Source organism: Anguilla anguilla, chromosome 2 (assembly GCF_013347855.1).
Source record: "Anguilla anguilla isolate fAngAng1 chromosome 2, fAngAng1.pri, whole genome shotgun sequence".
Classification (NCBI taxonomy): Eukaryota; Metazoa; Chordata; class Actinopteri; order Anguilliformes; family Anguillidae; genus Anguilla; species Anguilla anguilla.
The window spans coordinates 34,182,443-34,208,239 of NC_049202.1; the positions used below are offsets into that span (position 1 = coordinate 34,182,443).

General features: G+C 42.2%; 2 protein-coding genes across 3 annotated transcripts in view; one reads left to right on the top strand and one right to left on the bottom strand.

The window, feature by feature from the left end:
• The first annotated feature begins 3,019 nt into the window (after window positions 1-3,019).
• Window positions 3,020-9,510, top strand: sgca (sarcoglycan, alpha). The gene is made up of 10 exons (XM_035403220.1): window positions 3,020-3,074; window positions 3,828-3,977; window positions 4,534-4,688; window positions 4,964-5,033; window positions 5,143-5,341; window positions 7,013-7,175; window positions 7,824-8,032; window positions 8,583-8,609; window positions 9,154-9,345; window positions 9,480-9,510. The coding sequence occupies exons 1-10, from the start codon at window positions 3,038-3,040 to the stop codon at window positions 9,508-9,510; spliced, it is 1,233 nt and encodes a 410-aa protein (XP_035259111.1). The 5' UTR covers window positions 3,020-3,037.
• Window positions 9,511-17,261: 7,751 nt separating this feature from the next.
• The window catches only part of col1a1b (collagen, type I, alpha 1b), a 29,523-nt gene continuing 20,987 nt past the window's right edge, over window positions 17,262-25,797 (bottom strand). The window contains exons 38-51 of one of the 2 annotated variants that reach the window (XM_035404806.1): window positions 25,552-25,605; window positions 25,039-25,200; window positions 24,259-24,366; window positions 22,378-22,485; window positions 21,991-22,044; window positions 21,747-21,854; window positions 21,479-21,532; window positions 21,275-21,382; window positions 20,771-20,824; window positions 20,338-20,445; window positions 19,903-20,188; window positions 19,612-19,802; window positions 19,205-19,447; window positions 17,262-18,629 (exon numbers count right to left, since the gene is read on the bottom strand). In XM_035404806.1, the coding sequence (XP_035260697.1) occupies window positions 18,483-18,629; window positions 19,205-19,447; window positions 19,612-19,802; window positions 19,903-20,188; window positions 20,338-20,445; window positions 20,771-20,824; window positions 21,275-21,382; window positions 21,479-21,532; window positions 21,747-21,854; window positions 21,991-22,044; window positions 22,378-22,485; window positions 24,259-24,366; window positions 25,039-25,200; window positions 25,552-25,605 (1,785 nt within the window). In that variant the 3' untranslated portion in view covers window positions 17,262-18,482. The remainder of the gene's footprint in view (window positions 18,630-19,204; window positions 19,448-19,611; window positions 19,803-19,902; window positions 20,189-20,337; window positions 20,446-20,770; window positions 20,825-21,274; window positions 21,383-21,478; window positions 21,533-21,746; window positions 21,855-21,990; window positions 22,045-22,377; window positions 22,486-24,258; window positions 24,367-25,038; window positions 25,201-25,551; window positions 25,606-25,797) is intronic. The other variant, XM_035404807.1, reaches the window with a different exon arrangement.

The following is a 25,797-nucleotide window of genomic DNA, read 5'->3' on the forward strand; positions in this document are numbered from 1 at the left end:
CCAAAATGATCGTGATACACAGCGTTCTAACGTGCCCCGCCTACTGGAGACCGCAATTTGGCTAGCCGTCAATCAGTGCTATGTAGCATGAAACACGAAAACTAATATATCTTGTAGCCACTACAATAGTGATTAAAATGATATATGTTTGGATTTTGTGACATACACAAAAAGTAGAAGTAAAAAAACAATACAAAAAATACTTTCATGGGGTAAAAATAGATGATCGTGAATAAATAGTCTTGATAGTTTCAAATAATCCCACCGTCTTCAGGATCGGTCTAAGTCACGTAGAGAGATGTGTTCACAAAAATACGTCTGTGTTGCTGCAGCGTATCTCCTAAAAAGCCCGTGTTTCAATGTGCCCCGCGGTCAAACGTGCCCCGCTCTCTCCAACTGGCCTTTTGCCACTGTGTCTTTGCTGAATCAAGTTTGTTCATAGGATCTTATAGCCTAGTATTATAAATCTCATTGGTTCGTCTCCATGTAAGACAAATCAACAGTAATACAAGTATAGCATTGGGCCAATTATTAGCCTGAAAGCAAATCACTGGTGTCCTTTTACTGGGTTTTGAACAAGAGATATGCGATAAAACCTACTATTAAAAAACGGCTGTTCAGCGAATGTTGCCTCAAAAGCCTATTGAGTTGTTCCATTTTACTAATAACAAGCACGAAACCGTCCAGACCCATGCCGCACCTGTACAAAGTGTCATGAGTAAAACTTGGTTAACTATATAGCTAGCTGGCTATGGCATGTCCTCACCTCTGTAACGTTATCGGTGGTACGCGCTAACTAGGTTAACTAAAGTAGGCGAAACGCTAACATGTTAGGGTTAGCTAAAGTAACATTGGGCGATAAAGCTTTGCTTAAAAATCTTGTGCCGTTCGCAGTGGTGATTTTGGAAGATGCACCTGCGCATACGTCCTACTAAACGAAGCACCACCTGCACATGCGTCCCTCCAAACCTCCCTCTCAGGTCGTCCGTGAGTGAGTGAGTGAGTGACTGACTGACTGACCACAATTTGCCATGCATAGCCCACGGCGGCAGTTCCTGCGCGCCGTGGGAAAAATCGTTGAACGACCCAAAGATAAAGCTGAGACTGTCTTAACTCTAATAAACTGCAGTGTAATCTAGTGCATAGACCACATGGTAGCTCCGATTGCAACAATTTAGAAAAGTATATGCAACAGAACCAGGTTTTGTCATATGTACTTGAAAGAATACGTGACTTGCATTTTACCACCCAAAACACGAAGTATGCTTAAAGCCTACAGTGTCAGAAAGACTACAGTGGCTCGCCGGAAATGCTACAAAAATGTAATGACCATTAAACGTATTATGATCGACTTTCTTTTCTCAGCTAGTATTCATTACTAGGGCCACCAGTTTGTCTCCACCATGTGACCTGTAGGGATTTAAATGTGTATTTCAATGGTTATCCTTCAGGGGTCCCCATAGGCACCCCAATGGCACAGTACAACTGAGTTTCGAATTGAAACATTAAGAAAAAAATACTACAGCATGTCCACGGTACTTAGTAATCTAACTGAATTTAACACGTTGCTTGTAAACATTGCTGTCATTCGTTGTCTGCGTTTAATTAGTGGGAATTACTTTATCAACTTAGATTATTGACATGGTGCAAATGGGGTAACTGGTTGAGAAGGGGCTTGATAAAGAGGCTATTGCAACCTCTAGCTGGCAGAGGACTGAAGTACCACGTGAGAAAACTAGGGGAGACAAACTGATGGCCTTACTCATTACACTATCCATCCATTATCTAACCTGCTTATCCTGTTCAGGGTTGTGGGGGTGCTGAGGCAAGACCTTCTTGCTGCGAGACTCTGCGACCCTTCTCGTTACACAAATTTTGCAATTGTGGTGAGCAATGGCGACATCTGTAGGTGAACCTTGGAACTACACAACATAATGACAAAGGGTGACAGATGTTCAGTGCTTTTGAATACAGGGTTAATTTTATGAATATTTCCCTGACATTGATCTACTTCAGTTGACTTGGCTCTTCTGAGGATATTTTCATGTTAAGGGAATTCCATACCACATACTACTGACACCCTTTCCACTTTATGCACTCAAAGGATTACTTTGCCAGAAGATTATCCTCTTCCCTATAAGGCTGTGTGTGCATGTGTGTGTGTGTGTGTGTGGTTGGGGGGGGGGGGGGGGGGGGGGGGGGTCAGTTTTGTCCTGTCTGAGCCACCTGCTATCTGATGCATAATAAAATAAATAACAGTTAAAATAAGCCATGTCCTAGTATGTTATTATGGGGCACAAAACACAGGGCATTGACCTATATTATACGTTTATGTATATTGGACACAGTCTGGTTTGGGCTTGCAAAGAACAATAACATGGAGTGTTCAATAATAATTGTATTGACACATCAAAGGTGCATAGGAGAGGGCTGTGATAAAATAATCAGTGGTGCCTTTTGAACTGCATGATAAAACATGAGTTTTTTAAATTTATTTGAAACTTATATTTGACCAATTGACATATAAATAATAATGGTTCCCTCTATATTTTGTCTTCATATCTTGTGATGTTTTTGAAAGGAATTATGAATTACAACCAGAATCGTCCCCTCGATTTTTCACTTCTTCAGTAATTTCCCATTTTCTTGTGTGAAGGAGATCAAGCTATGTCATTAATAAAAATCTTCCAAAGGTCTTTGAGTGAAAGATCTTTTTTATTGACCATTTATGGAGCATTTTGGGGACAATGCATACACACCCACATGCAGACAGTCATACGTGCACATACACACCCACACACACACACACACACACACACCCACACACACATACACACACGCACATACACACACACACACACACACACACACCCACACACACATACACACACGCACACACACACACACACACACACACACATCCCTTTAGGAAGTTATGGAATTTGAGGGTCTAAATTAGTCCTGAACAACCTCTGGCTTGGAGTTCCCACCCCCCTTATCCTCTTGCTCCTGTCAGTCACAGCGATAGAGAAACAACATGGCAGACACAGGGAGTTTCAGCTTCTTTCTCACAGGCAAGTCATTTTTTATATTACTTTCAATAGAGGATTGACACTAATGTATCCATTACACTTATATGGCAAGATTGACATTTTCTTTCTTTTCCTTAACAAATACGTTTCTGATGTATAATGTAACGCGTACAGGAGATGGGCAAGGATTTTGAGATCTCTTGCAAAGTGAATTTTGTCACTGATTATGCCTTTGCCCATTAGAGCTACGAATTAACTAACTGATGTAAAAGCGAAGATAAAGGCACAAAACGTCTTCCCATGAGTGATCTGGTTATTTAGTACATAGAACAGTTAGCCTCTGTACACACATACATGCACAGTAGGTATGTGTGACTGCTAAATTCAGCTGCAGTTTAGTAAGAGAAACAGATCCTGGGACCAGTCTGTTTTTAGATGAGTTAGTTGAACACACTTAAATAGACCCCAAATCATACTTGGCTCAACAATCACACAGCTTATGAACAATGTTCTCCCCAAATTTTTAACAAATAATGAAAGAATGCTTTTGACATTGTGTTGGCTTGGATCTTTGTGAAAAAGAATGTCAGGTGTATATAGTTGTGTATGTGGTCAAAATTCAGTTATAGCCTATTCCTCAAACAGGACAAATTTGTTCTGAAATATCAGCTGCAACTGCAGCAAAAAAAATAAAACTGAGCACTCCGCACTCCATTCTTTCCCGTGGATATTAGCTTCTGTGTTGCATGTGGACAGAATGAAGAGCCATGACTCACGCATTCCTCTCCTGCACAGTTTGTGTGGTCAGTTGCCTGGTGGTGACTGCAGACATCATGCGCCCCACCCTGGTGGGTCAGATGTTTGTGTTTGAGCTGAAAAGAGAGGTGTTCCAGAGCAATTTCAGAATCTTCCAGACTGACTTCATACCCTACCTCACACACTATGGTAAGACCAGCATGCTACCACAGAGCTTCTGTGGAAGACAGCTGGATTCTGACATGGAACTGACGAAAGACTACTAAATATTTGCATGGAAATTTCAGGAAGATTTTGTGACATAATTGGATCGCTATTATGTCTATAGTAGTTTTATAAAGAGGGAACAGGAGCCAGAATATGGTTAACACTAGTTTCAAAGTTGGCCCAGAGAAGGGGAAACAGTTATAGGTTTATATACTGTACGTATACATCTATGAGTAAGGATGGGGGGATTTACAAATGATACCAGAACTGCCAACGTAACTTTACAATGATCAAACCCAGGAAATGTAATGGTATAATGCACAAAATACAACAACTCAAAAGTTTTTACCTCATTAGTGCATCGCAGGAAATTGGCAAAAAAGGTCAACTGAAGATATATCGAATAAATATGTTGAACTCATATGTTTATTAAGTTATGGTAATAAATAAGCCTATGTCAGATTGGTATGGATTTTTGAAATTTCGCTTTGCTGGACTGGAAAGAGCTCATTGGATGTATTTCATGTGGGGAAACCAGGTCCAATTACCGTTCATCCAATGGCCTTCAAGTGCAGCAAGGAGTGGTTCCCAGACCTGCCGGCCTGGCTCCGTTTCACCCAGAGGAACACGTCTGAAAATGGCTTCCTCTACGGCACCCCACTGGAGGAGAACGTGGGCAGGAACACCATCGAGGTACCGTCTCTGAAGCCTACCCCGATGCAGACGTGATAAGATCATGAACAATAAAACACACAAGGTTATGTGAAATGATGAAGATGATAACGATGAAATAATCACTGTGCATCATTATGGAATTAAACAATACTGGATCTGTTTGAAGCCTCATCCCTCGCTCTCAGTTTTCTAGTCTGCATTAAAGAAGACAATGTTTCAGATATCGTACAATAGATCTCAGTGGGGGATCCATTAGAGTGCTCTTTCATTCGTTTGTTTTTCTTCCTTGACAGATCATTGTTGTTAACAAACAGACCTATGACACCTTCAAGGAAAGACTGGTAATAACAGTTAAGTCACCAGGTAACCAGAAGGTTATTTTACAATGCGAGATTTGGATAATGTTGAAAGTTGAGACCAGTAAAAAAATATTCAACACCAATGACATTTGATTTCCCCTTCACCTTTGCAGGGAAAAGATTGCCCTATCAAGCTGAATTCTTCATCCCGCTTAAAGATATAGAGGAGGTGCTGCCCACTGATGTCCAGGAAGACATAAAGGCGGATGTCCAGAAGATGTGGGGAGCTGACAATCTGGAATTTGTCAATATCACTTCTGCACTGGACAGGGGTGGACGTGTTCCCCTCCCATTAAAGGGACACCATGAGGGGTAAGAATTAAACAAACACCGGGGAGAAAGAAACAGAATGCATTTATTTTATTTTTATTACTGTCTTTAAAAAGAAAAAATAGGTTGTGATGAACATAATGAATATTCAGTTATATGGATTATTTATAGATTCATAACTAAAGTAGTTTGTGCTAAATCAGTTAATAAGAGGTGCTACCCTAATACAAATAATCAGTGCACATACAACACTTACAAAAAGTAAATACTTAAGTAAAACACATCTCTACCACTGTCAACTGGTAAGCTACTGCTTGTGTGGTTTATGTCCACATGGGGGTGCCAGAGTGGCACAAAAGCAAAGGAAGCCAATGTTCCAATATTTTTTACAGTCTCTGGTTCCAATTGACAATTTTACATAAATTACTGACAGATAGTGACAAAATTAAAAGCATGGTTGATTAACCCTTTTTAGGTCAATTGACTGACAATATTATCATTTCTAAGAATGAATGAATCATTTCCATGACCTGAAGAAAACAAAAGCTAGACAACAACAATGCAACATGAACACAGTCTCGTGTATTAACCTAAGAATTAAACCTTTAGTCTGTATTGGAGAATTTAGTAAGAATTACTTACGGAATGAAATATTCTACATTGGGACGAAACAGTTTTGTTTCATCTTGGCAATCTGTATTTTCATAATCCTTTTGCCGATTACATGAGAAAAATAGAATACAATCCACTTGGTTAGAGGCAAGTGCTTCACATTTTTGATTTACAATGTTCCCAGCTGAGGAATAACAGGCTCCGCCTGAACAGAATGCCTGGAATGCTCGGGAATTTCTGCGTTACCTGTGCAATGGTCTTCTACTACAAGAGGGGATCGTGTTACATTCAGTAATTGAATTTTTTTTTAAGTTTCAGGTTGCAGTAATATGAACTGCCATTAGAGGGAAATAGAGGACCAATCTTGGCACAAAATGTTGTCACTGGGTGGGCAATAAAGCGGGCAAAACCCTTGTAATGCTGCATATATATGTTGTTGTGTACTCAACTGCACACCTTGTTACTGCATGCCTACAATAAGCTAAATGTCTGTGCATGCAGTAACAAGGTGTGCAGTTGAGTACACAACAACATATATATGCGGCTTTGCAAGGGTTTCCATAGCAGCCCCACTGTCCCATGGCTACTCAGTTATTACCCAGATTTGCACTGTCTGCTGTCTCACCCACTCCTGAACCCACAACAGGCTGTGACATACCCTGACAGTCACAAACAGGACATCATAGTTTAGTACTTATGATGGCCTGCGCTCCCCACACACCATCATCAAGCTTCAGTTTCCAAGCCAACAAGTAATGCCATTTTAAATTTGTCATTTGTATTTTCTGAAAAAAGCCACTAAATTGAAACCCCCCCCCCGAAAAATCGTAAGCACATCACTTGCATTATATTTCTTTTGAAAGCATAATCCTTTCAAGTTTCAAATTGCTTACAAAAAAAGTTTTAGCAATGTTTTGTGACTGTTCAGTAGTCAGATATTGACTCAATATACTATGTTGCTGTGAAGTGTACTTTAGCTGTACACTGTCATTTAACACTCGCTGGGTATTAAATTACAGATGCAAGCCAGAATTAAACTGCATAAAGAAATGGAGCTGGTTTCTGGCTTGGCTGAAATGTAAAGAAAGCGTGTGTTTTCAGGGTGTATGTGAAATTGGGCTCAGACCAGTACTTCTCCAAGTGTTTGCTGAGGATCCAGAGCCCGGGACACAGGCTGGAGTGCGAAGCGACAGGCAATAGCTCGGGGGACTGCTCCACGTGCAAGTATTTCGACAACTGCGTCAACTGGTGCAAGTCCGAGCTGGTGAGACCCGCACCCCGTGGTTTCGCTCCTGCCACTCGCTGCTCGCTGTTACAGGCTTAAGCAAAGCCTCCCGTCTCAGAAAGTTCATCGCAATTTCATTTCAAACCCTAACACAGTTTCTAACATTCCGAGCATGGACTGAATTATGAAAATAATAACAATGGAGACCTAGAGCAGGAGACCTGAAATTCCTGTGCAGAACAAGGCGCGGGCAGGAACCAGGAACCTCGTTTCACCTACACATACAGAAAGCTGCTCACTCGGCGCCATTATCCCTTTGAAGAGAAGGCTTTTTGGAATGTTTCTTTTATTTATTTCTATGTCAGTGTTCTAGAACTCCATTGCTTTCAATCAGCAGTAGTGATTGTTACATCAGTATTAGAATGTTAAGTCGAGAGCATTCTAATCACATACGATGTTTGTCATCGTAGACCTTAAAGGCCTCATCCTAATTGTAAGACCTCAGCTACGTGTGTCTACGTTTTGCTCAGTAAGTTAGGTCATTTATCACTGCTCTGTTGATAAGGCTTTAACTGAACTGAGCACAGGAAAAAATGACAAGGGCCCTCTGTGGAATGGAGAAGGGCAAGAGCACGCCTCGGTCTTCCTCAGAGAGACCTTCATCTCTCCCGCGTCTTTTGACTCCAGATTGACCTGTCCGCGCCCGTCCTCCCCACTCCGGCTCCGATCCCCGGGTCAGGGGTCATGGACGCGGGCGAGTTCTACGACCCTCCCGAGTCCCCTCCGAGCCGCGAGTTCTTGGCGGACTACCTGGTGACGGTGATGGTGCCCTTGGCGCTGGCTGTGATCCTGTGCCTCATCCTCACCTACGTCATGTGCTGCCGGCGAGAGGGCGTGTAAGGTTCCCCGCTCAGTCCTGCTGCGTGCGCCACTGGGGGTCTGCGGGGTTATCACCCCTCTGTGTCTCTCCTTAAAAAACGCCCACTAAGCAACCATTTGACCCAGAATGAAAAGATGTGGCGCTACACTTTACCCAATGTGCGTTCGAAGCATGTGGCGTTCTGCCGTAATGATGCAATCGGAGGCTGCACGTACAGCACAGCTAGCGAACCTGGAATTCTTACTCCTGGTAGTAAAAAATAAAGATAAAGTACCTCTCATACATTTAGTAGGCCGTTCACATCTGTTACTGTTTGGTTTGAAATTCCTTCAGGTTGGTAGCTGCATTGCATGCAATCATATGGCTGCCAATTGTATTCATACAGGCGTCTAACCTAGTCACATTATGAAAATTCCAGTAATTTGTTGGAAAATTGACTGGGTATTCCCCGCTCCCAGAACTGATCCGGTACAATCTAACCCGACTGCAATCTTTATTGTGTGAAGAGAAGACGAACCTGAACTCCAGTTCTTACTGTTGTCTGTACCGTCTTTTTCCCCCCCCAGGGAGAAACGAGATGCGAAGACTCCGGAGTAAGACGACCATTCTTTTCACTCCCTCTGTCATGCCTCGTTTTTGACCGATTCATTCATTGATTGATTCATTGAGTTTATTTGATTTTAATGAAAATACAATACACAGAAAATACAGTACACATATGCACATAACTATTTCCATTGAGTTCTGAAGACTTTGCTTGGAGGCAGGTAAAAAAAAATAATAATAAAAAACTGGAGACAGGATGTTTTTTTGGAAAAAGCATCTGAGTGGCTCAGATTTGAGATTTGCTCAGAAGATTTTTTTATTTCAGTTTCTGTTATGACTGGGGACCATGAAGCCTGTTATTTCAGATGTACCTCAGTTAGCGATTGAAGGAAGCTACCAAATCTAGATTCCTCAACCCCCCATCCTGAAAGGCCGCCGCACTAGACTGTGGCCTGTTCCAGCTCTTACTAAACCCACCAGCCCTGGAAAGGGATGTTAAACTGAAACAGTTAAGGTAGCGTAGTACATTTACATGGGAATATGGCTACTGTATTCATACTTGCGCATGCATATCCCCTCTCTCACTTGCAGAATTCAGCTTTACCATCAGCGCACCATCCACAGCAACGCTGGCGAGCTCCGGAGCATGGCGGGGGGGCGCGCGGTTCCCCCACCTCTGTCCACTCTGCCCATGTTCAACGCCCGCACTGGGGAGAGGATGCCCCCCCTGCAGAGGCCCTTCGGCTCAGACAGCTCCCAAATCCCCCTCATCATGGCACAGGAGTGAGTGCGTCCGTTTCCACAAAAACACTCCTACCTCTCACACTCTGCTTTCCAGCTCTTACACACAAACACACACTCACTCACACACACACACACACAAACAGTAACCGAAGTGTCCCCATTTATTTTGGCAGGGAACCGAACACTGATACACTACCCAGGTAAGACTCCAGGTTTATATTGATTAAATTATTCATGCTTAGCCTTGCCTGTGCTCAAGAACTAAGTAACTGAATGAGTCCTATTCCTCGGTTGAGAAATGGTAGCTTTCGCTTCATGTAACCTCCGTATTTGTAAAATGAATGGCTGTGTGATGAGGAAAATCGTACTACCACCTATGACCAGAAGATGGAGACATCTAAGTGAGACAGTAAGGCACGAGAGGAGGGAAAAGTACTAAATTGGAAGGTTCATCTGAATTTCTATACTACACAGAGATTTTGACAATTCTGAGAGAGACAGACAGAGAGAGAGAGAGAGAGAGAGAGAAATCGACTGATGGCAAAAAATAATCTAGCTGAAACTGATATTCCATTAAGGAGTAACATTGGGTTCTTTTTTCTGCAGATAAAAAACAAACAGAGATGAAAATGTTCACTTCGACATCTGAACTATGGCAAAGGACACGACTGAATAAGTGGCTGTTTCCAAAAAGATTTTTCCATGGCCTTCTCCCTTCTCTCCTGGTTATATCCTTATTAACCATATTCATTTCTTAATTAAGAATTTTTGATTTTGTGAAACTTGTTTTTCTCAAATGTGGGTTGGGCTTCATTTTAGAGGGTTATTTTTTGGTAACAGATTTGAGTTGCAGCAATAAACCCTTTTAAGTAATTTAATCCTTTGCTTCACAAAACAGTACCAACAGCACCTGGATAACCCAATGCTAGCAAAACAATTGAGTAAATTTAAATCCATACTAATTGGTAAAAACTCAATTTTGAAACAAACATCAAGCCCATAATATTGTTATGACCCAAGGATTTTTTTTTTTAATTGGTCAAGTTCAAAATGATCAATGGTAAGGACAAACTTTTAGCCAAACCAGTTTGTAAGTACAGAACAGTGCCTTCAGAAAGTATTCACCTACCTTGAACCTTTTTGCTTCTAATTTTTCTGTAAATATTTTTCTCCTTCACCAATACAATGCAGTAAATTAAATACATACATGATGCAGAAACTATTTCTTATTCAACATTTAAAAAAAGACTTACTTCTCATTTGCAAAAGTTTCCCACATTTTAGAATATGTGCTCATTCCTTGGGGCACATGCTGTGTTTGGTTTGCATCTTTCAGGCCAAAACCTCAACTTTAGACGTATCAGACCATAGAATATTCTTCCAGAAGGTCTCAGGATCTGTCACACGGCTTCTGGCAAACACCAGGCATGACTTCATGTTGACGTCGCTCAGAAATGGCCTTGGTCTACCCAATCTATCAAAGAGTTTCCCCCATTTCAGCCCATGAGCTCTGCAACGGTCCATGTCCTACCCCCACTCGCCCACCCTCTCAGACAAGCTTGGCAAGATAGCCCATTCTTGGTAGTGTCTGGGTTTGGCATATTTTTTCCATTTTGTTACAATGGATGCAGTAGTGCTGGGTCAAAGCTTTGCCAATCTTTCATAACCTCCAACCTTTTCCCTCCTAACAACTTCATCTTGAAATTGTCTTCGTGAAAGCATGGCTGATCTGATTTGCTGTTTCAGTTGTGACCTCACAAGTCAGGGATATGTATTCTTCAATCAAGCAATTCAGTACAGGTAAATTCTAGATCCACACCGATAGACCTTTATAACGTATTTTAATCTCTCAAAAAATGGAATGCACCCGGCCCAATTTAAGTTTTTAATGGGAGTGGGGTTACTTCTCAAATAAGCCATTTTCAGGTTTTTTCAGAACTTTTTCTGTGACATCAGCACAATAGCAATCGTACGGCTGGAATAGGAAAGCTCCCCGTTGTCTCCTTTTTCTGAATTAATATTCCCCGGTTTAAAGCATACTGGTAAAAATACAATAAATCGCAGACTAAATGAGCTCCCAGAAAAAGCAGCGGACATAAACGTCATGCTGCCTGATGTCAGTTTCAGAAATGTCGCTGGGGGTACTGCATTAGGCTATTAAACTGGAACAATTGTACAATACAACACTCCGGGAATCAGTGATTCTAACTCGCATATTCCGCGTGATAAGCGCGACAAAAATAGCTAGTACGAAAAGTATAGCCTACTCATAGCGCCTACAGCACTTGTTTTAAATGAAAATGTTTCTTAAAATATGAACGTAAGCCATTACTTCGACTACTACTATTTAATAGTAGGAAACCACTCGCCAATTTTGAAAAATATATATCAGCAAAGACCAAGCTGCGAAGATGCAACGAAGAGTCCGAAAGACTGAAAATTATTGATTAATTTAACTTACCGTACATTAAATTAAAGAAAAAAACAACTTCCCATAGCCACGTAAAACAAAAGTTTAAATTAAGAAAAAATATGTGGAGAAACAAAATGAATGAATACATTTTTTTTCAGAATAAAATGAGCAATCGGGTTTTCTTCCCGATGACCGTTAATCTCTTTCCAAACAGAAAACAGCAGGAAAATAACAACCGAATCTCGCTGTACCTAGGCTGGACCCCGTCCTCCTCACTTAAGCGCATGCAACCCTTAAGCCGGGCACCCACCGCACGCGTATCGGCCGCGAGCGCACTACGCGCGTATTACGCGCGTAACTGAAGCGTAGTTGAAGTACTGTTATTACAATGGCAGCGGGCGACGTCGTCTCCACCAGATGCGAACGCGTCGCGTACCGGCTGCGAAGCTCGCGCGACACAAGCGAACTGAAGCGTAGTTTTTCGCTTCAGTTCTATTTTTTCGGCTTGTCGCGCGTCACGATGGCCTGTTTATACACAGAAATATGCTCTAAAATGCTAGGTATACATGCTCTGATTTATATTTCATCCTTATATTACTGGGGGTGTGTCCCTAGTTACCTCCCAGATATTTTATAAGCACCAAAAAAAAAAAAAAAACAAGCCTTTTCGTTTTGTAAAAATAAATAAATAAATAACTGGAACCTGGGGAAAAGGCAAACTTAGTTTCGCTGTCTTATTTTGCGGAGGGGGTGGGGTAAATTTGAAAATACACCACAGAAAGACGTAGCCTATCGCACTTGTACTTCAAAGCTTCCGGTGTTCATGGCGTTGTGGTGTTCATATCTCTTCAAGATTAAACTGTTACTGTCTTTTTCATGATTAGCTGATTTTACTAAATATGATCCTATAAATGTTTTGACGTGAATGACAAGACAACACGGGAATTCCCAATGGTTGATTACGGATTATTTATTATTATTATGATCATTACATATTCTTCATGAAATTGGCACGCTTGTTAACCAAGCAAATAAATTAATACAGTTTGAGATTGATTGTTATGCAGGCTACGTGGCGATTTAAGTTTATGGTAATTCTTGAAAGCGTTTACTTTCTCACGTATTTACGAGTTAACGAAATATTACCAAATTAACAAACTGAAAAAGGTCTCTCACCAAAGTATTCACTTAACCCATAATCAACAGTCGTGAACAAACGTGAAATACACGATGTAATCCCACTGCAGACTGCGAGAGCTACTAGCTTTTACGCAAGCCTTTGCGCGACACAAACGGAACCAGTGGAGACACCATACGCGTCGCGCCGTGCTGCTTCGCCCTGCTGTTTACGCGACGCTTACGCGACGCGTGCGGTGGGTGCCCGGCTTTATGATTAGGTTGGAGCCGATGACGTCACGAGGTGCAGTACACTGTATACAATGAGGGCTTTGTTTGACCCAGACATGTTTTTGATGCAGCCTAAATTAGACGGCGAAAGGAAGAGAATGTGTTTGATGCAGCCTAAATTAGACGGTTAAAGGAAGAGAATGTGTTAAATTTGGTCGACATAATTCGGTTGAGTATCGTGCACGAACGAACATTCCTCTTAATTGGGAATTAAAAATAATGGTGGTGATGCCTTGTCATCTGGTAGATATTTTAGACCGTAAACTCTTGATTAAGGGATACTTAGCATCTTATTTTCGTAATATGATTTAAGTTTGTATGCAGGCCTATGTTTTAAAGGATACAAAATGGCTTCCAGGAAACGCAAGTTTCTGACAAACTGTCGGCACAATGGCCAGTAAAGTGGTCTTAGGAGGTTAGTGGTCTAAAGCAGTTGTTCTTAAATTTTGTCCTGGAAACCTCCTGTATATGCTGGTTTTCGTTCCAACCACAAGTGCAATCCCATAATTCTAACAAGCTGTTAATGTTTCTTAATTAGGAGCTTTTCGTGTTTAGAAGGATTATTTACCCTCTCAAACCACATTGTTTCATACATTTTAGGTCAAAATAGGTATGCATGCCACAAAGAATCAAAGTCCCATGATTGCACTGCTTATTGTGCTATATTGCAAACAATTACATAAAAAGAAGCTAATTTTTTAAAAAGTAATTGAAACATAGACTGTTGTGTATCAGTATGCTCCTAATTAAGTTATTGAACACCTGTTTAAGCTCTTTCCCTAAACCTATTAGGTTTGACCGATTATCATTTGCTTTGTCTTTGAATTCTTCATTATCTATGTAATGGTTATTTTTAATGGCCAATTAGGAGCCTATTGATTCACATCAGTCTTCAATTTGATCAGATGGAACATTTTTTACCTCTCTTTTTGTGTTTGTGAATATTGAAATTTTATTTTCCATGGTATGCATAGCTACAGTATGTCTAACATAATCTGGTTTAAGGGTAGATAATCCCTCTTAACATGAAAAGAGCAATTAAGAAAAATTTACAGCTTGTTAAAATTCTGGGATTGCAACTGTAGTTGGATTGAAAACAAGCATACACAGGGGGCCTCCAGGATCAAACTGGAGAACCACTATTCTAAAGCAAGGGAATACGCTTAACATAACCAAGGCAGCTTGTGCAGAAAAGTGGTTTCAGCAAGCAGTGCATTGTAACACCTTTATTTTATAGCATCTATTCATAATTATAAATATCTTTTTTTATATTGCGCTGGTATGTCTTTCCTTGAGTGCAGCAACCTTAGGGTGTATGCGCCACAGGAAATTATCTGATAAATGAAAATAAGATGAAATGTAATTTTTGAAGAATAATTAAGTCATACACACGTACAACCTCAGCAGGCATAATGTCACTGTACAAACTACACTGTACAAAAATATATCTTTCGTTGCACACAAAAAGCTGTCTGGGCCAACTGAGAACCTACATACAACTTTTTTTTTTACTTAAGGAAGTGAATCATACCTTTAAGTGTTTTTATTTTAATCTTTATATTTTTCTTTCACATTTTGAAACAGAGACTTTTGGTGGGATCTGCAGTTTGGATTTTAAATTACATTTTATCCTGCATGCTGGAGCAGTTTCCAAAAGCTGGTGAATCGACATTGTATGCCTGTCCTCCCAATGAACTGTCCATTAAATTGTTTTTATTACGCTGTTATTCAATACTAGCTTTTATTTGACATCACTTTACAAGTATCATCTGTTCAAAGATATGGATTCTTATTCATTTATTGAAATTCACTGAACAAGTATAACAGAACCCTATAGAACAAGTAATTGAACAACTAATGGTGTTTAGTTCTCACCTAACTGTCCCAAAATATGTTGGTGTGATGTAATTTGAACAAAAATATGTTGATTGATTAAACAGCTTTATTTGTGTGTTTGTACTTACAGTATATATATATCGGACATTATTAAAATATATAGCTGATTTCTCTATTTGTTTCTTATTGTATCTGGTAGCCACTTCTCCAGAAAGACATTCACATTACATTCACATTACATTTATTTGGCAGACGCTTTTATCCAAAGCGACGTACAAAAAGTGCATTTCATGGTCATAGACAACTACTAAACACAGGTTCAGTAAGATACAATACTTATTTGGTACAGCTATTCCTAGCCAAGAACACAGTTTAGTTCACACAGTGAACACTATTCAGACCTAACCTCTGCAAAGCCAACTAGGCAGAAGAATAAGCTACAGTATTAGGACAAATACAAATTACCAAAACGTGCTGGGATGGGGCAACATGTAACAAGTGTCATACAAGGCTATCATAGTTTATTAGGCTAACACACATCGTAGGAGGAATCAGAACAACAATAACTATAGGTTCTGAACAGCCAATAAAAACGGTGCTGGAACATAAGCTGGCGTTAGTCACCTCATAGTGTGTAGTGTTGGGCTCAGTTCAGTTTCAGTTCGGTCAATTCAGGAAATGAATTGCAATTAGGCTTATACCTGTAATGCTCTGTCAGGATTCATTGACTGAATTGACAGAATTGCCCCCACCATAGCATACACACAGAGCAGACCAATGTTCCACAACAGCAGCACACAACTCTGCATTCACACAACACCAAACAGCAAGTGTAAAAGTAATTTGCACCGCATGCCACTCAAAGTGATAAAACAGTAATATGAAACACTGGAGCACACCGACTGGTCAGAGTACCAGGGAGCCAAGATGTATTGCTCTGAGTGATGCCATAGCCTTGAAAGCAGCTCTAACATAATGTCAACACAGATCAGTGTTCTGGTAACAGCTCAATCACACCCTGTGAGAGTTTGACTAGCATAAAAAACAGCATTTGCCCCCTGGACCAGGTTTGAGAAACTGCTTTACAATGGAATGAATTCAAACTGTTTTCTATGGGTTTAAGAGCTAGTCAACCTGGCAAGGAGGGATAATGCTGTGCCTGAGCTTGAGGAGAAGCATATGGTTTTTCTTAAAATTTGGCCAATTTCACAGAATGATTATATATATATATATATATATATATATATATATATATGCACACTGAATAAATAACACATTTTTGTATTTTGTATTTAACTACTTGCTAAAGTACAGATACAGCTTCATTAAGAGACAGCTAAAAATCACGTCTGTGGGGCAGCAATACTGGGCTACAGCTTGGAACAGATTGCTCACCATATAAGTGCAGACATTTCCTGGAGTCCTGTGGAAAGGTGTATAACTGTCCATTGTGCCGCCCAAGGAGGGTGAGAGTTTCCTCCTCTTCATAACACTGTAACAGCTGGTTCTTCAGCCAATCAGGCACCTGAAATCTGGCTGTAGTAGCTTTGGAAGAATTTCAATGCTTCGGACAACAGTGGGTGAGCATCTCATGTGTTGAGGGGTTTAAAAGTGGTGAAAATGAGGACATAAATGGAGGCAGAAAGTTTGGTGCCCCCATGTGGATTGCGCATAAAAAAGCCTTCATTATCAATGTAACTTCAACTTAGTTTCAGAATAATAAGTTTCAGAATTGTTTACTTCTATATATATATATATATATATATATATTCATTACACATGTATTTGAAGATGTATTTGCACATGTATTTGCACTTGCAAATTTGCTTTTTTGACTAGAATATTAGAAAAATAATATATGACTTGTTATTTGGAAGCTAAGAATTAGGGCATTTTATTTTATAAATCCTTTTAAGGTTAATTTTGATTTGAAATCGTATCAAGAATATTCACTGATTTAAAATAGCACATTTATTTTCTATGTAATTTAGCCCAGTACTTCACTGGAACTCCTGAGTAATTCAGAGCTAATATGACTCCCCTGCACTGCTGACACCCAACCAAACTTGAGTGCTGAAGTGGCCCCCATTTAAAGAGCATTTAAGGAGCATGATGGTATTGGAACCAACATGCAAGAATTCTGGACAGAATGTTGCAGTCCAGTGATGAATCCTTTATAGGTGTTCTTTCTTATCATATTAGTTCAATAAAAACCCCTGTAACAGGTGAAAGTTGTGCTCTATTTAAGACTAGTGAGCAGTCAGGGGAGAAAGTTGAAGATAACGTCACAAACATCAGGTAGACCACTTAACATGCTTTATTTCAGCATCCAAAATAATTAAAAACATCTCGAATTATTATACATATACAAAATAGGTACAGATCCTCTTTTAACCCCCAAAGTGTGTCTGCTTCTCTGATTTTTTTCCTTAGTCTTTTCATTTTTTTTCATTTTCATTTTTTAAAAACCCTTCACTAGAAAGAAAACAAACAGGAACAAAAGGGTGAAAGATGTGTATTGCCAGGAGCCAGGAGATGACAACAAAAGCAGTCAAAAAACAAACAACAAAAACAAAACAAAAAGAAACAAAACAGGGGGGAAAGTGTAACAGCGAGTGGTAAGAAAATAGTGAAAACTGAAACAAATCCACTTGCTTAATCTACACCAGACATGCTCACATGCATCATATCTACAATAAGGATCTTTAAGTCAAACTCTGCTGTATAGTCTTCAACTCACTTTATAAAGAAAAACAAGCTCTGGCAGCAAGACATTTCTTAAAATGTGTAGCACCAAAGATCCTGTAAGTATAATTGACAATCACATATGACTAAAATCTATATTTTAGCACACACCACAAACAGGATCTTACGAAGAAATAGCACCTTTGACAACTGTTGCTTGCTTTTTCGATCATCGTTCTGCTGTGTAAAACCTGACCTGGTGTTTTTATGGAATGCTCTGGGTAACATTTTTTTTTGCTGAGGTAGCCATAAGATTTCAAATGAAGTCAAACCCCGGTTTCTCTACCATTTTGCCTGTGACGTTTAAGAACAGCACATTTCTGGTGATCGCTTTCCTTGTGGTTAGAACAACAAGACACTTCACTGTCATTTTTCAGATTTATTTAACACCAGAAAATGGTACATAGCATTTGTTTTTCATTGTCCTTCCGCAGTGGTAAAAAATGGCAAAAAGTCACCTGTATCTCATGTTTGTTCTTTTTAAACTCCAGGGGGATTTTACACTTTACAAGCATATATTATTTTCTTGTTGCCAGAGAACAAATGATTCTTTTAAAGTGTCCTTGATGTTGGTGTCAGCAAGAGTCGTGGTCCCAAAAAAAGTTTGTGTTTCTTTTTTTAAATGGATAACACACAAACACGTCCTCAGGAATGCAGTTTTAAGCAAGTTGATCAATTGTGGCCGAATGAAACTTACGTTTTTAATGGATAGAAAAACACTTTAGAGAGATGACTGCTAGGAAAAAAAAACATTTTCAAGTCCAGATTTCTTTTTTTACAAGAAGCAGACAGGGCCGACTTCAATGCCAAATTCCTGGTTGTTTGCACCAACATCCATAGGAGCGATGTCAATAATGGGCAGACGGGATGTTTTCGTTGTCTTGTAGTCAATGACCGTCTTGCCCCATGCACCAGTGTGTGACTGTAAGAAGGGGAAAGAAGAATGTCAGGTCTGGTGAGAAAGCTCTCCTACGTTGATTATACATTTCTCCTGGTGATAGCACATAGTACTATCGCTGCATATGAAACTATGAAAGTGGGAATGTACATCCATAACTCCTCACATGTAGTTATCATACCCGTAACTTCTCACATCCATAACTCCTCACATGTAGTTATCATACCCATAACTCCTCATCTATAACTCTTCACATGTAGTTATCATACCTGTAACTCCTCACATCCATAACTCCTCACATGTAGTTATCATACCTGTAACTCCTCACATCCATAACTCCTCACATGTAGTTATCATACATGTAACTCCTCACATCCTAACTCCTCACATGTAGTTATCATACCTGTAAATCCTCACATGCAGTAATCATACCATTAAGGTAATGAAATCACAACTCTAAACTCACAGTAGGACTATCTACAGTTGACTTCATTTGGTAGGGCTCTGGCAGCACCCAGCGGCTGACTTTAACAGTGCAGTGTGAGGGGTAACCCGCTGCCTGAGCTCCAGCGTGAGGTGAAAAGGACAGGGAGACTCACCGTGCAGCCGTCCTCGCTGACGCTGTACGTGAAGCGGCTGTTGCCCTCGGCTCTGATCTCGATGTCGTTGGAGCCTTGCAGAAGCAGGGCCTTCTTCAGGTTGCCAGTCTGTTGGTCCATGTAGGCGATGCTGTTCTTGCAGTGGTACGTGATGTTCTGGGAGGCCTCGTTGGCCATCAGGCGCAGGAAGGTCAACTGGATGTTGACATCCTCGGGATCAGAGCCCTCACTGCCATACTGGAACTGTGGGAGGAGGAGTGATTGAGGGGATGCAGGTTAGTGCAACAAAGAAACCACAACAGTGTTTGCACAACTGAAATAATAACCATATGTAATGTAATTACACAGCTAATGTTGGGTTGAGGAAGAAATACACCCCTAGTCAATAGTGCTTGCTTTTGACTCACCTGGAAGCCCTCGGTCATAGATTCGCCGAACCAGACGTGCTTCTTCTCCTTGGGGTTCTTGCTGGTGTACCAGTTCTTCTTGGCAATTTCAGCCTGGCTGGGAGCAACACAGGTCTGGCCAGTCTCCATGTTACAGTAGACCTTGATGGCATCCAGCGCAGAGCCCTGGTTGGGGTCAATCCAGTACTCACCTGAGAGGGGGAAAAGAGAGCAGACCTGGTTAGCAAGTCACCATTAAAAAAAAAAAAAAAAAGCAAGAATGCTGAGAATCAACTCTGGGCATCAACTGACCGTTCTTCCATTCAGGGTGGCACATCTTCAGGTCACGGCAGGCACGGGCGGGGTTCTTCTGGGTGCCCTCGGGGCTGCGAATGTTCTCGATCTTCTGGCTCAGGGACTTGAGAGTGGTGTCCACCTCCACGTCACGGTTACGCACTGCGTTAGCGTCGTCGGCTCTGTAGCCAGATCTGAAGGGATCGGGGGCCTTCTCCTGGGCAGGCTGGGAAATGAAGCCGAAGTCGAAACCGCCACCTGGAGCACCAGGGGGACCAGGAGGTCCGGGGAGGCCAGGAGCACCCTGCGTGGAAAAGGGAGGAGAGACAGAGGAGGTCAGAGGAGGTCAGAGGTAGCGCCAAGGCTACAAAGTATTGCTGCAACCCCACAGAATGTGGGGGATTTGCAGCAGGTCTAAACACCAAACACGAGGGGTGAAAGTGGTTCACTTACAGCAGGTCCCATTTCACCAGCGCGACCACGGGGTCCAGGGGGTCCGATGGGGCCAGGCATACCATTCATGCCATCTTTGCCAGGAGAACCGGAAGAGCCAGCAGGTCCCTGATTGGGGAAGAGAGCACAACTAAGATTAGAATATCCTGTCGTCTTAAAACATGTTATACTGCACCAAATTGTACTTTAAAACAGAAGCAGATATCAATATATACCTCAGATTTAAATGAAATCTTAACTGTCATCTCAGTGTATAATATGTGTGAATATCAAGAAAAGGATAAACTTGACAGCCATGGATCTGATAAGTTGTTTGACTGGAAATAACATGAGTGCTAATGGCGTCAAAAGGCAATTGGTTTCTTGTTGTATTTTAGCACTGTAGTGTGTTACCAGGTTATAATCATGTAATCATGATGATTGTAATACTTACTCTTGGTCCAGGAGCACCAGAAGGTCCAGCAGGTCCTTGCTCTCCATGGGCGCCCTAAAAACAGAAACATCACAATATCTGACTGAGTATCATCTGAAAATGAGATTTGCAGTTAGCATGACAGTCAGGATTGACTTGAGGGAAATTAAAAACTACTATCTATATTAAAAGAAAATAGCTTCTTAAATGACTCTTGAGTGACTGTCTATAAAGACGAACAGGCTTTATGTCTTTCATAGTCTCCCAGCATTCATAAATGTTTGACGGTAGAGCACTAGATAATGAAACATCCTTCTGCAGTGTCCGAGAGGAAGGAAGCCTCGCTGTCATTAAGGCCCACTTTCATAAAATAAAGTGCACGTTGTCCATTGAGAGAAGTACAGCGCAATGATGCGGGGGGTCGAAGGTCGATCCAGTAAGGCTTGGTTAAAGGCCTAGTTGAGCGATGTGGTTAAGTGTAAGTGCAGCACGGGCAGGCGTGGCCGTGCGGAGGCGTTTACTTACAGCAGGTCCGGGAAGACCCTGCAGACCGCTGAAACCTCTGTGTCCCTTCATGCCTCTGTCGCCAGCCTCTCCTGCCTCACCCTTGTCACCACGTGCTCCAGCGGGGCCCTGAAGAGAGGGGCAAACGCTTGTTACCCGTGCTATCTAAGGGGGATAATTAATACCATCTGGGTGACTGCGTTCATAACGAGGCGGTGGACGTACAGCAGGGCCACGAACACCGGCGGGACCGCCGGGACCAGAGGGACCAGCAGGGCCCTAAAGTAGAGAGAGGAACACAAGGTGAGACAGCAATAAAGCACCTTCAATACATACTGATCAGACCGGTTAACCAGGGACCCGCCTATAAATACAAATATGCATAATTCTTAACATTCAAGAGCTAAAAAAATTCTCATTTTTTACATAACTGAGACAAATATTGTGAAACAGCCAAGGAATTGGAAAGGTAAATTTAGAACAAGACACTTACAGCCTCTCCACGGTCTCCGTTCTTGCCAGATGGACCAATGGCGCCTGGGGGTCCAGGTGGTCCAGGGGCACCAGGAGCACCAGATGGGCCGCTCTCACCCCGGTCACCCTACAGGGAACAGACATAGAATCAAACAGGAATGAGCGAAACTTCACTGGCACAGATAACGGGTAAGTCCACATTTTACAGTACACAGAAATTGCTGCTTGAATGCATCAATATTCTTTGAAATGAGCAGGCTTACCTTGGGGCCAGCAGCACCATCGCGACCAGGAGCACCATCGTGACCAGGGGAACCCTGATAAAGGACAAGTGCACATGCTAAGTGTGAGGTGTGCTGAGATCAGAAATGTAGAACCCTCCATTTCTGAGGACAAAGTATGAAAGCTGAAATAAAAAATAAGGAGCAGGTTGCCACATTTAGCTCCAGGCTGGCTATTGTATTGAATCCTCAATTCACATATGATATACATATACATAAACACGTATAACCAAGGGTATTATGTATTTAACAGTCTGCATAGCTTGTCTGTACGCCTCCTGTCGTACGGGTAAGGTTTCATCAACAGCAGCTAATGCACTGTAAACCCGGAATATTATTTATGCAACTTAATAAAGAGGTTTTTTCTACCTCACGGCCGGCTTCACCGGAAGCACCAGACAGTCCAGGGGGTCCCATGGGGCCAGGGGGGCCACGCTCACCAGAGGGGCCAACGGGTCCCTGCTTACCGGGCTCTCCCTGTTGGGACACAGATATGACAGGTCAAGGTTAGATCTGGAACCTGAAGAAAGTCTGCAGCAGGGACACTGGATGCTGCATGAACCAAAAACTATTGGTTGAGCTGTTCATTATCCTCTAGCTTTATGGTACCTGTACATACCATAACAACATCTATCCATCTGTGATTTCTATTTTTTACTGTTTTTATCATAAACTGCTTTTTTAAAGCTCCAAAATGGCTAGGAATTTACTGTCTCAATGGCAACTGCGTTGGAGGGATGTGCAGGTTTCAGTCACAGTACTCCCTGTGCTGATCCATGCAATACAGCAGTATTGTGGTGTAAAATTGGGGAGAAAAGAATGATAAAACTTTCATAAATTAGCAAGTGAAAAAGAGAGTCATAACTGGCGAGCCTCAAATTGGGGAGAAAAACATGACATAAAATTGTCATAAAAAGATGTAAAATTTAGAAAAACAATGACAATTCCAAAAATGATGTGTGTGCCAGTATACAATGTGCAGTTTCCCTTTGTAGGCATCTTGATTATCAGTCCGTTAGAGAAATATACCCTCAGTGGGATAAGGTCAGGAGGGAAACTACTGATCTAAAATTTGATTAATGAACCGTGTGGTTACCTTAAGGAGGGTTGTGGAGTGTAGGCGACATTTTAAATCCTCTAAATACACACTATCATCAAACCTGTTCCATAACCAGCCCATAGGCAAGCTAGCACATTCTAGCTTTAAATTAGCATTATAATTTGTATTACTTAAATTTTTTCAAAAACTAAATAGTCAGTTAGCAAGATAGCCTGGCCAATAAGCTATCTAGCAAGCTGGGTAGCCCAGTCAGCCATGTGTCAGAGAGACATTTCCTCATTCAAAAACCAGAATATCACCTTCCTTTCCCTTTACTGTCTCTCACTAGATTTCATTTTGTTGTTGCAATACCAGATGGTGAATATTAACACACCAAAATTGTGCTCATCCAATCATATAACAGTGTCCCATGTGCACATAATGAGTCACAGAGACTCAAGCCATTAAAACTAACAATGTGTGACTCTACAGCAGAAAGAAGGGTGAGCTCTTGGAGGAAGAGCTGATGGTATTATTGTATGCAGTAGGAGGTTTCATTCTAAATGACTCAGGTATCATTAGAAGAACATCTCAAATAAGAAGATGCTTTACCAATGCTAATGAGCTCTCTGATTCCATTTCTTGTGTCTGTGATCTTAATAGAGGACTATGCGCAGCCAACTTGCTATTCGTGGATGCAGACAGTGGCTGTGTCTAGAATACATATTTCTGATGATGGTGGTCAGGTGTAAGAGCACATGCCTTCACAATCCACCATGACCATGTCTTCAAGATAAGCCTTATGGATGTCATTGATCAAGAAAAGCAGGATAACAAGTTCATATTGCCCAATTAGGGAGCATCTAGGATCTGAAATCCTTGGCCACAGATGATGACATCATGGAGGCCTTCCATGTCACACCAACAACCGACCTCTGCTATCAAAATCATTAACAAACCTTTCATTAAGAATTTGTCTCACCTAGAGTGCTTTTAAGCTAGGTTTTAGTAACATATAAAAGGGTACACCATGGACACACGATGGACACAAAGAACTTGTAATTAAAGAGCCCATGTGCACTCATTGCTGAAAATCCAAGATGTACAGTGGCAGGCATCAGCAGCTGGTTTTTGAGAACAGTCCCACCTGGAGAAGTCATTAGTGCTATCTCTGTGTGTGTTTATTCGGGAGCTGGGCGTATGCCACTCACAGATGGGCCGGGGAGGCCACCGAAACCCCTCTCGCCTCTCTGTCCGGGCAGACCCACGATACCACGCTGTCCAGAAATACCCTGAGGTCCGGGGATACCAGGGGCGCCCTGTGGGAGAGAAAAGACGCAGCTCAGCACAATGTCCTCCCCACCCACACCGCCGCAGCTCAGCACAATGCCCTCCCCACCCACACTGCCGCAGCTCAGCACAATGTCCTCCCCACCCATACCGCCGCAGCTCAGCACAATGCCCTCCCCACCCATACCGCCGCAGCTCAGCACAATGCCCTCCCCACCCACACCGCCGCAGCTCAGCACAATGCCCTCCCCACCCACACCGCCGCAGCTCAGCACAATGTCCTCCCCACCCACACCGCCGCAGCTCAGCACAATGTCCTCCCCACCCACACCGCCGCAGCTCAGCACAATGCCCTCCCCACCCACACCGCCGCAGCTCAGCACAATGCCCTCCCCACCCACACCGCCGCAGCTCAGCACAATGCCCTCCCCACCCACACCGCCGCAGCGCAGCACAAATAAGCCTGCTGCACATTGTCACATGGGCACAGAACGCTCATTGATTTTCTGCACTCTGTCCATTCTAAAACATCCGGACTGTTCAGATTTTACATCACCCACAGTGGCGAGAATTAGCTCTGCTAATTTTATCGCTAGGCGCAGGATCTGCGGCCAGGCGTGCGAATGGCCCCTACTCGCTGTCAGCTCAGCCCGCACAGCCTTCGGGGGCCGGAAAGCCGGCGCCATTTTGACAGTACTTACAGCGGGACCGTCGGACCCAGCGGATCCTTTCTCGCCATGGGGTCCGGCAGGGCCAGCGGGGCCAGGCTCACCGGGACGTCCAGCAATGCCAGTCTCGCCACGGTTGCCACGAGCTCCCTCCTTTCCACCGGGTCCGGGGGGACCAGGGGGTCCGCCAGCACCCTAAGAGGCAGAGCGAAGTGAGGAGAAGTGAGAACCCGGTCTGCTATCAAAACATATGCCCTGTGGCACGACATTCAGCGATACGTCCTGTAATCTCCATCAATGGACAGAATGTGTGCATTGGTGTTCGCCACCAATATGAATAGGGTCTGAGATATTACCGACTAGGACTGAGAACTGGTGGTTGATGTTAAGAGTAATGTATGGGTGAGTCCATCTGGTGAGAATTTCATAAATGTTGATGATGGAAATGATACATGATATTCGGTCATTATTATTATTATTATTATTATTATTATGTCATTATCACGTGTGAGTAGGAGTGAAGAGGAGGAGGATGAAGATACTTACAGCAGGGCCAGGGGGACCAACTCTACCAACAGCACCAGGGAAACCAGTAGCACCCTATAAACACCAGAAAAAAAAACTGGGCTGCCTAACTTGTTCTCCAATATTCAATATCCAAACAACAAAAAAGACATTGCATTCCACAGACACTATTACCCAAATGACCTTTTTATACACATCCATGTATACACCCGTATAGTATATGGAAGCATTTCAGGTGCCTTGCTAAAGGGAATAACAGCAGCACCC